At 48.4% G+C, this 14262-nt stretch overlaps 1 protein-coding gene across 2 annotated transcripts in view; it reads left to right on the top strand.

Annotated features, from left to right (window-relative positions):
- The window catches only part of CRAMP1 (cramped chromatin regulator 1), a 45098-nt gene that overhangs the window by 10722 nt on the left and 20114 nt on the right, over positions 1-14262 (top strand). For both annotated transcript variants that reach the window (XM_055409130.2, XM_055409129.2), the window contains exons 3-6: positions 1041-1234; positions 3069-3222; positions 4908-4991; positions 6408-6456. In XM_055409130.2, the coding sequence (XP_055265105.2) occupies positions 1041-1234; positions 3069-3222; positions 4908-4991; positions 6408-6456 (481 nt within the window). The remainder of the gene's footprint in view (positions 1-1040; positions 1235-3068; positions 3223-4907; positions 4992-6407; positions 6457-14262) is intronic.

Below are 14262 nucleotides of genomic sequence, written 5' to 3'. Positions count from 1 at the left end.
CATGGAATCACTTTTAATTTGTCACTTCTTTTATTTCTCACAATTGTCTTTTATTCCCTTTGGAGGCAGAACCCTCTTGAGGGGGTGAGGGAAACACGGCCCCGAGTTCCCAGTGAGCACATGTCTGCCCAGGGAGGGCCCCCAGCAAACTGACCGGGAAGTGGATCTGACGGAAAAGCTCATGATTATCTCATCAAAAAGCATTTTAACAGTTATCTGCACTTGTTTAGCTTTTCCTGTTTGAAGCACTTTTGTTTTTATGATCTTATTTTCACCCTTGTTGTTCAGATTTTGCAGATTCTAACCATTGGATGGCCCTGTGGTTCCGAGAAAAGAGAATGCTGGTTATCATAAAAATACGCTGGGAGTTCCCCTTCCATCTGAGAGGAAGGAACTGGAATGGGTGGGAGGGCTGGGTCAGGTCATAAAGTGTGTTATCTGTGACCTTTGCCTTGGCTTTACTGCTTGTGTCCTCCTGGGAACCCAGAGTTCTGGTCCTGGGCCTGGCTTGGACCTCCATGCTGGACTGTATGTCCTGCCGCCTTCAGCAGGGTCTTCAAGGACTCATCTCGAGATATGAAACTGGTACTTCAAGAGCGTGTGTGGGTTGTCACTCACTCTCAGAACACTAGGCTTTGTTGATAAAAAGTGATCAAGAAAAACAGGAGTTTTGAGACTTTTAAAAGGTGCGGTGGGGTCGTATGGTCCATATTTTGAAGTTCCAGTTGTAGCTTTAAGAAGGTAATGTCTTACACACATGTAGATGTTTTCTTGATTTTGAATTTCAGTTTGTTTATTTGAAAATACAATTACATTATCCGAAACTGCATTTGAGAAAGACCGGTGCTGAGCGCCTCACAGGGCCTTGTCCTTGTACTCTCAGTGGTGCCACATAAACGCTCTGTCTCCTTTTTCTCACTGTTTAACCGTTCACGGGGGTCAGAGGTCAGGGTAAGACCATGTCACTCACTCGCTGGGGTTGGGGCCTGGGGCAGTTTCTGTTGGTAACAGATCACTCACTGTAGGGTTCTTTCTCCAAGGAGCTGATGGTGGCGGATCATCGGCTGCAAATGGGCCCGGGGTTACCCCCGCTGCCCCTGCAGGGGGCTCTCGCTCCTCCTCCAGAAACCTGGGGTCTTCGGGTGGGGAGAAGGAAGAGGGCAAGAAGGTTCGGCGGCAGTGGGAGTCCTGGAGCACAGAGGACAAAAACACCTTCTTTGAGGGGCTGTACGAGGTAAGCTTCCTGGAGCCTGCAGGGCCGGTGGGGCTCCCCCCCATTCCCCACTTGGTGGCCCCAGGCCTTGCCCTCTGACTTTGGCCCTTCATCTCCTCGGTGTGACCTTCAAAGCTGTTTCTAGTGAGGTGGCTGTTGGGAACTGTCTTTGCTTCTCTCTTCTAAGTGGCTCAGAGTGGTGCCCATCCCTCTGGGCCTTCCATTTGCAGCTGGTGGCAGTTTTGTGGGAGAGGAAGTACCTGAGCTAGACACTGGAGGAGACACTTCACTTGCAACTCTGTCTTGTTCTGGCTCACCTGCCATTGCTTCTTTTAAAACAGAGATTTGAGGATTTTTCGTTTCTGATCTTAAATTTTGAAATAATTTCAGAATTGGAAAAACCACGAAAAGAATACAGGGAATGTTCACATGCCCTTTACCTGCTTCCCTGATGCCCTCCTGAGTGCAGGACCAGCACAGTGAGGAGGATCAGCCTGGCGGCATCAGTGTTTCCTCTGGGGCCCTCCTCCAGGCCACATTGACCCACACAGTAGTTGGCTCCTCCCAGCTGGGACAGGTCCCTCAGTCTCCCCTTTTTTCCCTGGTCTCTTTTGAGGCGTCCAATCTGTTCACTCGTGGAGCACCCCTCATTGGGCTCACCTGACGTTTCCTTGTGGTTAAGCTTAAGCTTTGTGTTGAGAGTGCCGCAGGAGTGCTGTGCATCCTTGGTGTGTCCTTGTGGGAGCCTGTGCTGTGCTCTCGGGCCTGCTATGTTAACCTTGGTCTCTGCATTCAGGTTGCATCTCTCAGGTTCTCCACTGCCAAGTTTTTTTTTTTAACTTTGAGACTGTGTGAATACCCTGTTTTGCATCATTTTTCCTTCTAATTTAAGCAACCAGTGCTGCTTCTTACTGGAACAACAATTACTGTGGTGTGTGCCCAGTGACAACTTTCTGGCTCCCTTATTCTATGTACATTTATTAATTGGGAACCCCATGCCAGGACCTCTCCCTTCTCCATTTATGTTGGCTCCTGTGTCCTTCTAACATATTCCCCTTCAACCTTGAGTACTTCCTCTCTCTCTGGCACCACAGGATGCTCTAGTGTTTTCCTTGCCCCAGACTTGGCATTGCCCATTTTCCCAAGGAACCCTGTTCCTTTTGGAAAGTGGGATTTAGAAGCCAAGCCTTGGGCACCCATGGTGCTCATTGCTGCCGGCATGCCATTACCTCCAGGTCCCTTCCCATGCTCTTGCTGGCTTTCTGTTGATGAGAGTTTCGGTCATGGGCAGTACCTGGACAGCATCGACGCTGTGTCCTCTGGAATGTAAATTCCATCCTGAAAATCTAAGCTGTACTTGGCTTCTGCGTGGAGTTGTGGAAGGAAGGCCCACAGCTGTATTCAGAGCACATTCCGCGTGATCCTGTTTAATACCTTTTGTATGAGTGAATTGGTGGGACCATTTCTGAATAGTTGATGTGTTGTTCTAAGATACCAGATACACAGCACCCTGAGCTCCTCCATTCTGTCATATCTTCTGATTATTGTTTATGGGGGTGTCTCATTTCATGGGCTCTAAAGAACTCTAGAGGTTAAGCCCTTTGCCCAAGTTATAAGCTTTACATTTCTCCTGCTCCAGGCTCCTTGCCTCTTGGTACCCACATGTTAAGGTTGTTCTGTTGCTGCTTTGTCCATTGTTCTGATGGAAACCTGAGGTTCTGGGGAAGCCAGGTTGAAGTTCACGCACAGTAAGAGCTGTGAAGGCCACCTCTCCCTTTTCAGGAAGCATCTGCCTTGTACAAAGGCTGCCTTGTCGTGATTACCTTGCACTGGTAATGTGGGCTTTGTTTTGCAGCATGGGAAGGACTTTGAGGCAATCCAGAACAACATCGCTCTGAAGTACAGGAAGAAGGGCAAGCCAGCCAGCATGGTGAAGAACAAGGAGCAGGTGCGCCACTTCTACTACCGCACGTGGCACAAGATCACCAAGTACATCGACTTCGACAACGGTGAGCACCATCTGCCCGCCCCCAGTCTGGAGCACGGCTTTGGCACACCTGCTGGCCTCTCTCTGGCCTCGTTCTCACCCAGCACACAGCCTGGGGTGTCCTCAGCTCAGCATGCTGGCTGGCAGGAGGCCTTGTAGCTGGTGGTTGGGCTGAACTGCGAGGACGCCTGTGGTGTCTGGGTACCTGGCTCGCTTGCTGGGAGGTGGGTACCGTGGTCCTGGATCCCACCTTTTCATTACCCGCTCTTCTCCCGAGGGGGCCCTGGTGGGTTAGGAGTGGGCCGGGCCTGGCATGGAAGGCTGGGGGTGGAGGACTGGCCATCCAGGGCTTTCCCAGGCCCTTGTCGCCTGTGTTTGAGTCTGGTTTGCATGGTACTATCTTTAAGTCACATGTGTAGGTCACTGCCAGGTGCAGTCCTGACTTCCTGCTCAGAGCACCCCTTCCGTCAGCGTTTCTGTCCTTGGGGGAGGCATCGCCCCCTCCCCTGTGGTCTAGGGTGCAGGAGTCTAAGCCAAGAAGCACCCCCAGTGCCCTGGCGTGACCTTGAGCCCCGCACGTCCGTGCTCTCCTTCTGAAGCTGCACCTTCGCTCGTTTTCAGTGTTCTCCCACGGGCTCCTTTGTCTACACACTGGGAAAGCCATTCTGTGTCACTTCTGCCGCTTCTCATGGCTCAGTCCCTCCTGTGACTGCCTGGTTCTGACACTCCCCATTAGCAGCAGTGCTCACGCACGATGACTGTGGTGGTCATTCTCAGGCCACTCCTGTGAACTCTGCCTGTGCTTCGCAGGTGGTCTTTGGCTGGGCAGCAAGTTCTCACCTCCCCGATGACCCTTCCGGCTTCCCCAGTGCCTCTCCCTGTGGTCAGGGTGCCGGGTCCGGGGCTTCCTCCAGCTTGGAAAGGCCCAGGGGTGGTCCAAACTGTCCTTGTAGAAGAAGTCTGGCTTTGGAGGGTTGCTGTCTTTACTGAAACTGCCTCACCCTGTGTCCTCACCTACGTGAATGGGGTGTGGAGGGCTGCAGGGTGTGGAGGACTGCATGGTGTAGAGGACTGGGTGCTGCGGGTGCTGCTGCTGCTCCTGCATTTGCATGTTTACAGAGACCCCTGGCTGGATCTGGCTTGCACGCCGTGGTTTGTTGTTCTCTGCCCTGGAGAAGTCCTTTCTTGATGCCATGGCCAGCAACAGGGCTCTCGGGACTGTGGACCAAGCTCCAGACAGTCACGGTTGTGATGGTCACTGGACTTCCCGTGACAGTGTCCCTGTCTTTCCTTTGAATCTTTGTGGATGTCCCCTATCCGCCTGTCAGTCTTGCTGGTTCTGTTCTGAGCTTCTCAGATCTGTCCGTGCTGCCTGGCCCGCACCACCCTCCACCCTCCCCTGAGCACGCGTCGAGGCTCAGCCGGGTCTGTGCACAGAGAGGTGATACCACACTCCTGCGCCTGGTGGAAGCCCGCCGTGTTGGGCATTCCATTTTCTCTCTAGGGACATTGCTCTGCTTGTTAGGGTCTCCTCCTCCCTCTTTTTCTTTTGAAAAGTGCAAAAACAGCACTGTATTGCTGTATACTATGCCCTGTGGTCTAGGGTGCAGGGGTCAAAGCCAAGAAGCACCCCCAGTGCCCTGGCGTGACCTTGAGCCCCGCACGTCCATGCTGTCCTTCTGAAGCTGCACCTTCGCTCATTTTCAGTGTTCTCCCGTGGGCTCAAGAAGTCGTCCCAGGAGCTGTATGGCCTCATCTGCTACGGGGAGCTGCGCAAGAAGATCGGGGGCTGTGAGTACCTTTCCCGGGGCCTCCTCCTGGTGGGGCTGCAGCTTTAGTCCTGGGGCTCTTTGTTTTCTTTCTAGCTTTCAGCCTGAAAACATTTTAATGTACAGGTGTTTTAACATATAGAAGTATTGAAGGAGGATGTATTGACTTCACACATTGTTGTTTAGATTTTATTGGCCTGAACCTTGGCCATATCTGTGTTACCTCTCCTGCCCCCAGCCCCTCCACACACTGGCTTTCTTCTTGCTCAGCCATGGGACTGTAAGTTGCAAACGCCTAAGCACACTGTAAACCCCTCAGCCGCTGGCCCCTGAGAACAAAGATGTTCCCCTGCACTCCCAGCATGTGTAAAATGCTTCCATGGGCACCACAGCCTCACTGGTCTCCTGCCCAACTCAGGTCTCCCAGGACATCCACCACACCAGGCGGCGCATGCCTGTCCACAACATACCCATTCACAGCTGCCGTGTCTCCTGGGTCTGGACTTAGAACAGCCCCCACTTCCTGGTCTTTCCCAACTCTGGTGCTCTGAGGGGTCTGGGACCCTCCCTTTGCCTTGGTCTGAGCGTCTCCTCATAACTAGATTCCCTTTAGCTGTACAGGTGCTCTGGCCTCCCCGTGTGGCTATACATGTGCGGCCGCAGCCTGTCAACATGGCTTGGAAAGGCACACCCTGGCAGGGCCACCTGTGAGATGAGGGTGAGCTGCCACCGAGTGCGTCACAGCTGAGCAGGCTGGCGGGGTGGGTGTTCCCTGGGCGACCTGCCCTCCCTGAAACAAGCAGGGCTTCCAGGAGTCTCTGAAGGAAGGGCCAGGTGTCCCGGCTCCCCGCCCCTCCTCCTGCAGCCTGAGGACTCCTAAGCAGACCCCTGGCTCCTGCTCTGAGTGCTCTGCTGAGCTCCTGAATCCCTCTCCTGCCCTGAAGCACTCCTGGTCCTGGAGTGCTGAACCCAGTGCTGGGGCCCTTTGGTCTTCCCATCCGTGTCACTCAGCTGGACCCCTCCCCACAGAAGGCTCCCCCAGCCTTGTTCTTTTGTCGACTTCCTGTTGCCCCTGGGTGGTGGTGGGGTGGGCGTCCACTCTAGTAAACACACAGGGCCTCAGCCCATGCTTTGGCAGAGCTGTTGGAGGCAAGCCCACAAGTAGCCCGGGAACCCAGCAGGACAAGTGATGGTCCCCAGGAAAGGGTAGTGTCTCATGAGGTAGTTGGGGGCGAGTGGTTGGTGGAAAGGGGACAGTGCTGTGAGTGCAGGTGACATGTGGGTTCTGGGGGGCTTTAGCTGACATGGATGTTACTCTGGGAGGCCCTCATGCTCCATTAAGTGGTTTGGATTCTGCACTGAAGATAATCACGTGGAGTCTTGCTGGGCTCTGCTTCTGGCACCTTGATGCTCACGTGTGTTTGTTTTTGCACTGAAGGCATGGATGACAAGAATGCCACGAAGCTGAACGAGCTCATTCAGGCTGGGTGAGTAGATGGTGTGGGTGGCGGACTGGCTCCCATGAGTTTGCACTTTTCTCTCAAATATAGACCTTGAAATACATGCAGTTTTCTCCCCTTTTCTCAGTGAGAACCATTCAAACTTGAATTCATCAGAGTTAACCCTTATCCTTTGTAGCTAAGCATCTGCCCGTGAGGAGGTGGCCAGCCCAGGGGAGTGGATTGACCTGCCCCAGCCTCTCCCTGACCTGGGGTCCATCCCTGTTCTTTCAGGTCTCCACTCAGCCCTCACTCTCACGGTCTCCCTCTTCTCCTCAGTCGCGTGCTTTGTAGTGTGGGAGCTCCTCTTGCCTCTGGAAGGCCCTCTGTCCTGTGCGTTTTTCTGGCAGCCGTATTGGCACCTCAGCTGCTTTCCTTCCTTGGCCTGGTGTTGGGTGGCCGGTGGGCCCCTGTCCCTCAGGCTTAGGGCCTGCCAGACGGGCTGACCGTGTGCTTTTACGCTTTGACTCTGGCCCAGCATCTGTGCTCACAGAGCCTGGTGGTGGGTTCCTAGGCTCTGTGTCTGAACTGTCACCCATCTGAGCAGGCCTGAGAGTGACCAGGTTGTTTACCACCACGTATAAAAGAGCAAAGACTCGTCCCGTTGTCTGGGAGGAGCAGGTGGCTTGGCCAGCTGGCATCACTGAGCACACCATGCCTCCCAGAGGTGTGGGGTATGGTTGGAGGCCCGCAGCCCCGGCCCCAGGGTTGTTTATTACCCCCGTCCACCCGTGCACCGTCAGTGTCAGGCCTGCCTGCCTTCCTTCCTGCCCTCATGCCTGCCTTGTGCCTGTCGGGTGGGAGCTGTCTTGGCTCCAGGATCTAAAGGTTTGAGTGGTGGTATGTGCATGAGCCTTCCCTGGAGTGTCATCCCTGTCGCTGTGTGGATCTGTGGTCTGTTCATCCTTCCCCCACTCCCTGGTAAGGAACATAGGCAGTTTACAGAGAGTGAAGGACTTGCCATTGACTCCAGCATTTGTCATAGATTCCCAGGGAAGGAGTGTTGGGCGTGTGTAGACCTTACAGGGGGCTGCCAGCTTGCTTTCCAAGGAGGCTTCCGGGTGCCCCCACACGCCCCACTCTGGGTGTGCTCAGACTGTCTGATTTTCTGAGCCACTCCTCTGGTGAAAGGGTATCTCACTGTGGTTTTCACTTCATTTCCCTGAAGGCTAGTATTGAACACCTTTCGAAGACTCACTGGTCGTCTCTTGTGAGGTGCCGCTTCAGGTCTTGTGCCCACTGAGTTTTTAATGTCCTTCATTTGTTCCAGACACAAGCCTTGTGTCAGGCAGGTGACTTACAGACGTTTCCTCCCAGTCTGTGGTTCATCTTCTTAGTGGCTTTATCAGTTTTCTTCACAGGGTAAACGTTTTCAGCTGTGGTGTAGTCCAGTTTGTTTTTTTCATATTTGGATCATGCTTTTAGTATGTCTAAGAAGTCTTTGCTGAACTCAAGGTCACAAGATTTTTTCCAGTGTTTTTTTCTAAAAGTTGTATGGTTTGATATATAAATCCACTCTGAATTGACTTTGGTGCACACCATGTCATTTGTGCTGAGATCCAGTCTGTGGCCTGTGAGTGTGTCCAGTGGGACTGGCCCCACTTGCTTCCCCTATTCACTGCTTTTTCACCCTCGTCTAAGGTCTGTTGACTATACTCTGTGGGTCTGTTTCCTGACTTTAAATTCTGCTCCATTGATGTATTGTGTGTTCTTTTGACAACAGACATCAGTTTTGAAGAACAAAACAAAAATCCTGTAAAAGTGAGACAGAGATGGGGGGAGTTAGGAAGGTGCCTCTGGAAAAACTAGTCCTTGACATCAGAGCACTGAGTGTTTGTCTCACTGCCCATCCCTGCCTCTCATGCAGACCGTTTCCAAATAACTGTCTATCTCCCTTCGTTATAAAATTGTAGAATTAGATTAAGGAGCAAATGAATTGAGAAACGCTCTAAAATTAAATCTCATTACATTGGTCACAGACCCAGCAGCATAGAATTTGGCACATGTTTATTAGATTTATCAAGTTAACTTTGCAGAGAAGTAAATGAAAAATACAAGAAAGGAAGCTCGACTCCCATGCACAAAGAGGAGTTACTCTGCTGCCTGTTCTGTTGAAGTCACACAGGTGGAGGACTCAGAGGGGTCTCTGCATCGCTCCGTGTGAGCAGGGCCGGGCCTGATTCTCCTGCGGGTGCTCCTCCCCAGCCTGGCTAGGGCCAGGCCTCCCTGTGCTGACTCCAGCCTCCAGCCACTCCTAGAACTTTGATTTGTGAGAAGAGGAAAGGGATCGTAGCCTCAGGATGGTTTCTAGTCATAAAGCAGGCCTTGTTCAATTTCTCTTACAAAAAAGGAAGTCCCAAAACAGCAGTTTAACGGAAAATGTGGTTATCACAAATACAGGTGCCACGTGACATGGCTCCCCAGCTCTTTAAATCTTGCTGCTGCTGTTGTGTTTGTCTGGGATGGAGGGGCAAGAATGTCCACTTGTTCCAGAACCCTTTTTTTGGGGGAGCTGTGTAAGAACTGACCCGTTGTTCTTGGTTCCCACTCCAGCATCATCATCCTGGAAGTGTTCTGCTGTGTGTGTTTCTGCTGGGTTGAGGGGGTTCAGTCTCAAGCGCTTGGTCTCAGTGGAGACCGTGTTCCCTGCAGGCTCTCATCCCCTCTGAACCTCCCCTCCTTGCACAACGGTGGGGGGAGCTGGCTCCTGAGGTCTGCCTGCCCGGATAACTGTTTCTCCTAAATTCACAGGCTCAGAGAAATTTAAGTAAAAGGAAAAACCAGAGGAACTACTCCCAGTTAAAAGAACAAGAGGATAGAGAAGGGACATCCAGTGGTGACAGGTTCTGATCAGACCAAGGACCAGAGAGGGAATGTGATCTCCCCTGAGTCACGGAGGGACTGCTAGAGCTGAACAAGAACCTACGCCTGTAACTGAAGACACAGGGGTCTTTCTGCTACACTCTTAACAAACAAAACCCTAAGATCTTTGCATGTTATCTTGTGGGAAAGACTACCTAGAGTCAGAAAGAGCTGAAAAGCTCTCCTGGGTGACTGTTAATGAAGCCAGTGTTGGATGGATTGGATCAAAAGATGACAGGCGCTGAAACAGAACCTGAGGAGGGAAAAGGAAAGTGGACCCTCACCTTCAGGATCCACTGCCAGAAAGCCCCTCTTATTTTTGACCTCTTTTACAATCAGAAAGCCCTAAATAGAGGCCTGTGTGAGTATTATGTTAAAGAAGGCTATGAAGGTAAAACGTGATCACAGAATGGAAAGGGCCAGGGTATGAGAACCTCTGCTTCCTGTGGTGCATTCAAGCATGGGACACCAGTTTTGGTTGAGCCATGTTTGCCGGGTCCCCAAAGCAAGCTGGCAGTGGACCAGATCGTTGAGTACATGTGCTGTGGCTACTGGAGCTCCTCTGTCTGAGGCCCTTGGCCCTGACGCCACTCCACCATGGACTCTGGGCTGCACAGGTTTCTACCTGTCCCACCACCCTTCTCCTGGAACAGCTCTTCCCGCCGAGTGGTGCCCATGTGGGAAGCTTTTGTGTTCATCAGCTGTGACTTGTAAGAACAAGACGTTTAAATCCTTAAAAAAATAAAAGAATGAGGGAAATCTCCTGAGAGAACAAATAATGAAATAGATCTCTCTAGTCTACCCCATGCTCAAAAAGGAGGTAATAAAAATGCTGAAGGAATTAAGAAAGGCTGTTATTAGAAATGCAGATCACTGGCATAAGGATCTAGAAAGTATAAAGAGGATCCAATCAAAATTAGACAATTAAATTACCAAGATGAAAACCGAGCTAAAGACAGTAAACAGTTAATTAAATAATGCGGAAGAACGAATAAGTGATCTGGAAGATAGAATAACAGAAATCATCCAATCAGAATAGACAAATGAAAAAAATGAAAGCAACATACAGGATCAGTGGAATATGAAGTGTGCCAATCTGTGCATAAAAGGAAACCCGAGAGGAGAAGAAAGAGAAAAGGGAATCAAAAATACATTTGAAAGTTTCCCAAACCTAAAGTGGGAAACAGTTTTCAAGGGACCAGAAACACAGAGGGTCCCAAACAACAAGAACCCAAACAGACCTACTTCAGGGCACATCATGACAAAAGATAAAGAGAAGATTCTAAAGGCAGCAAGAGAAAAACAAAGAGTCAGTTACGAAGAAACCCCCACAAGGCTATCAGCTGATTTCTCTACAGAAACGGTCCAGGCTAGAACGGAGTGGCCAAATAAATTCAGAGTCCTAAAAGGGAAAAACCTTCCATCTCGGATACTCAACCCAGCAAGAGCTGGGACACAGACAAGCAAACACTAAAGGAATACAGTGATACTAAACCTATTCTAAAAGGAATAGTGAGAGGTCCTTTCTAAATTAAAAGAGAAGCAGGAGTCTATAGGAAAGGAAAATATCACAATAGAAAAGAGAAACCTATTAAAGGACTAAGGATCACTTTAGATAAGCCAGTATATAGTTTTAAAAAAATAAATTCTGTGAAAGCGATTATAACTACAATGAACAGCAAAGGATAAACGTGATGTAAGATAAGACCTCAAAATCACAAAATGTAGGGGAGGGGAATAAGGAAGTGTAGATCTTTTGGAATGTATTTGAATTTATATGACTGCCAGTGTAAAGCTGGTAGATACATTTCTGGGTCACATATTTGAGAACCAAGGTAACCACAAATCAAAAACGAGTAGATTCACCAAAACCAAACAGAAAGGAACTCAAGAATGAGACAAAAGAAAAACCCATCAGGCCACAAAAGGGAAAATGAAAAGTGCAAAGCAACGCCAAAAAGAAATATAAAATTAAGTGGAAAACAAGATTTAAATGGCAGTAAATACATACTTGTCAGTAGTTGCTTTAAATGTCAGTGGACTAAATGCTCTGATCAAAAGATACAAAGTGTTAGGTTGGATAATAAAAGAACTTACAATAGGCTACCTGTAAGAGATCCACCTTAGAGGGAAAGACACAGAGATTGAAAGTGAGGGGATGGAAGAAGATATTTCATACGAGAAATGACAAGAAAAGGGAGGTCACAGTACTTAGACAAAATAGGTGCTAAAAGCAATAGGGAATTCTTGGTGGTCCAGTGGTTAAGACTTGGTGCTTTCACTGCCATGGCCCTGGTTCAATCCCTGGTTGGGGAACTAAGATCCCACATGCTGCAACTACTGAGCCCATGTTCTCTGGAACCCATGTTCTCTCTCTATACCTCTGCAATAAGGGTAATCTGTGCATTGCAACATGAAGCCCTTTCTCTGCAGCTGGGAAAACTCATATGTGGCAGTGAATACCCAGCACAGCCAGAAACAGAAAAGTGAAAAACCAAGTGCTGACAGACACAAAGGGAGAAATTTATGGGAATGCAATAATAGTAGGAGACTTTAACACTGCACTGACATCAATAGACATGTTTTCTAGACAGAAAATCAATGAGGCAACAGAGATCCTAAATTACATAGAACAGTTAGACTTAATTGATAGCTACAGGACACTACATCCAAAAAAACCCAGAATATACATTCTTTATATGTATCCATGGAACATTCTCTAGGATAGACCACATACTAGGACATAGAACAAACCTTAACATGTTTAAGAGAACAAATTATTTCAAGCATCTTTTCTGATCACAACGGCCTGAAATCAGAAATCAGCCACAGAAAGGGAAATGAGGAAAAAATGATTACGCACAGACTAAACAGTGTGCTACTAAAAATGATCAATAGGTTGGAGATGAAATCAGAGAAAAAAAACTCCTAAAGACAAAAGGCAGTGAAAACACAACCATATGAAGTCCATGGGTATAGCAGAAGCAGTCCTGAAAAGTTCAAAGTCATACAGGCCCTTGTCAGAAAAACAAGAAAAAAACCAAATAAACCTAACCTACCACCTCAAAGAATTAGAAGAACAAAACGTGAAGTCAGCAGAATAAAGATCAGAGAGGACATAAATAGAAATTAAACAATAGGGAAAAAATCAATAAAACCAAGAGTTGGGTTTTTTAAAAGGATAAAAATATTGATAAATCTCTAGCCAGGCTCACCAAGAAGAATAAAGAGAGGACCCAAATGAAGTAAGAAGAGAGAAGAAACAGCAACTGACACCTCATAAATATAAAAAATAATTAGAAAATATTAAAAAAATATATCATGAAAAGTTCAGTTGCTCAGTCGTGTCTGACTCTTTGCAACCCCATATACTGACTGCAGTACATCAGGCCTCCCTGTCCATCACCAACTCCTGTAGTTTGTACTCAAACTTATGTCCATTGAGTTGGCGATGCCATCCAACAATATCATCCTGTCGTCCCCTTCTCCTCCTGCCTTCAATTTTTCCCAGCATCAGGGTCTTTTCAAATGAGTCAGTTCTTCGCAGCAGGTGGCCAAAGTATTGGAGTTTCAGCTTCAGCATCAGTCCTTCCAATGAATATTCAGGACTGCTTTCCTTTCGGATGGACTGGTTGGATCTCCTTGCAGTCCAAGGGACTCTCAAGAGTCTTCTCCAACACCATAGTTCAAAAGCATCAATTCTTCAGTGCTTAGCTTTCTCACATCCATACATGACTGTTGGAAAAACCATAGCTTTGACTAGACAGACCTTTGTTGGCAAAGTAGTCTCTTTTTTAATATGCTGTCTAGGTTGGTCATAACTTTTCTTCCACGGAGCAAGCATCTTTTAATCTCATGGCCGCACTCACCATCTGCAGTGACTTTGGAGCCCAAAAAAATCGTCTGCCGCTGTTTCCTCATCTATTTGCCATGAAGTGATGGGACCAGATACCATGATCTTTGTTTTTCTGAATGTTGAGCTTCAAGCCAACTTTCTCACTCTTCCTCTTTCACTTTCATCAAGAGGCTCTTTAGTTCTTCTTCACTTTCTGCCATAAGTGTAGTGTCATCTGCATATCTGAGGTTATTGATACTTCTCCCCTCAATCTTGATTCCAGTTTGTGCTTCATCCAGCCCAGTGTTTCTCATGATGTACTATGCATATATGTTAAATAAGCATATGAAAAGTTACATACGAACAAAATGGACTACCTGGTAGAAATGGAGTTTTTAGATATATACAGCCCGTCAAAACTGAATCAAAAAGAAACATAATTTGAGTAAACCAGTCACTGGAAGTGAAATAGAATCTGTAATTAAGAAACTCCCTTTGTATGTATAAAATAGATAACTAGTGAGAACCTACTGTATGGCACAGGGAATTCAATGCATTGTGGTGACTTAAATAGGAAATTTTAAAAAGAAGGGATGTGTGTGTATGTATATATATATGTGAGCTTCCCTGGTGGCTCAGCAGTAAAGAATCTGTCTGGAATTGCAGGACACCTGGGTTCGATCCCTGGGTTGGGAAGATCACCTGAAGTAGGGGGGAATGGCAACCCACTCTAGTTACTCTTGCCTAGAGAATCCCATGGACAGAGGAGCCTGGCGGGCTGCAGTCCATGGGGTCGCACAGAGCAGGACACAACTGAAGAGACTAATCTGCAGCAGCAGCGTTTGTGTTTGAAGATAATATAACTGATTCACTTGCTGTACAGCAGAGACTCCCAATAAAAATAAAAAAGCTCCCTGCAAACAGAAGTCCAAGACTGATGGCTTCATTGGGGCATTCTGCCAAACATACCACGAACTTACATTAATCCTTCTCATACTCCTGTGAAGGCTGAGGGGAGGAAACAGTTCCAAAGTCAGTCTGTGAATGTACCATCAGCCTGATACAAAATCCAGGCCAATACCAAAAATGATGACCGG

This window comes from Moschus berezovskii, chromosome 27, assembly GCF_049115385.1.
Source record: "Moschus berezovskii isolate FMDL1 chromosome 27, NW_MosBer_1.0, whole genome shotgun sequence".
Classification (NCBI taxonomy): domain Eukaryota; kingdom Metazoa; phylum Chordata; class Mammalia; order Artiodactyla; family Moschidae; genus Moschus; species Moschus berezovskii.
The sequence above is the reverse complement of the archived record's forward strand: the minus strand, read 5'-3'. Positions and strand labels throughout refer to the sequence as shown.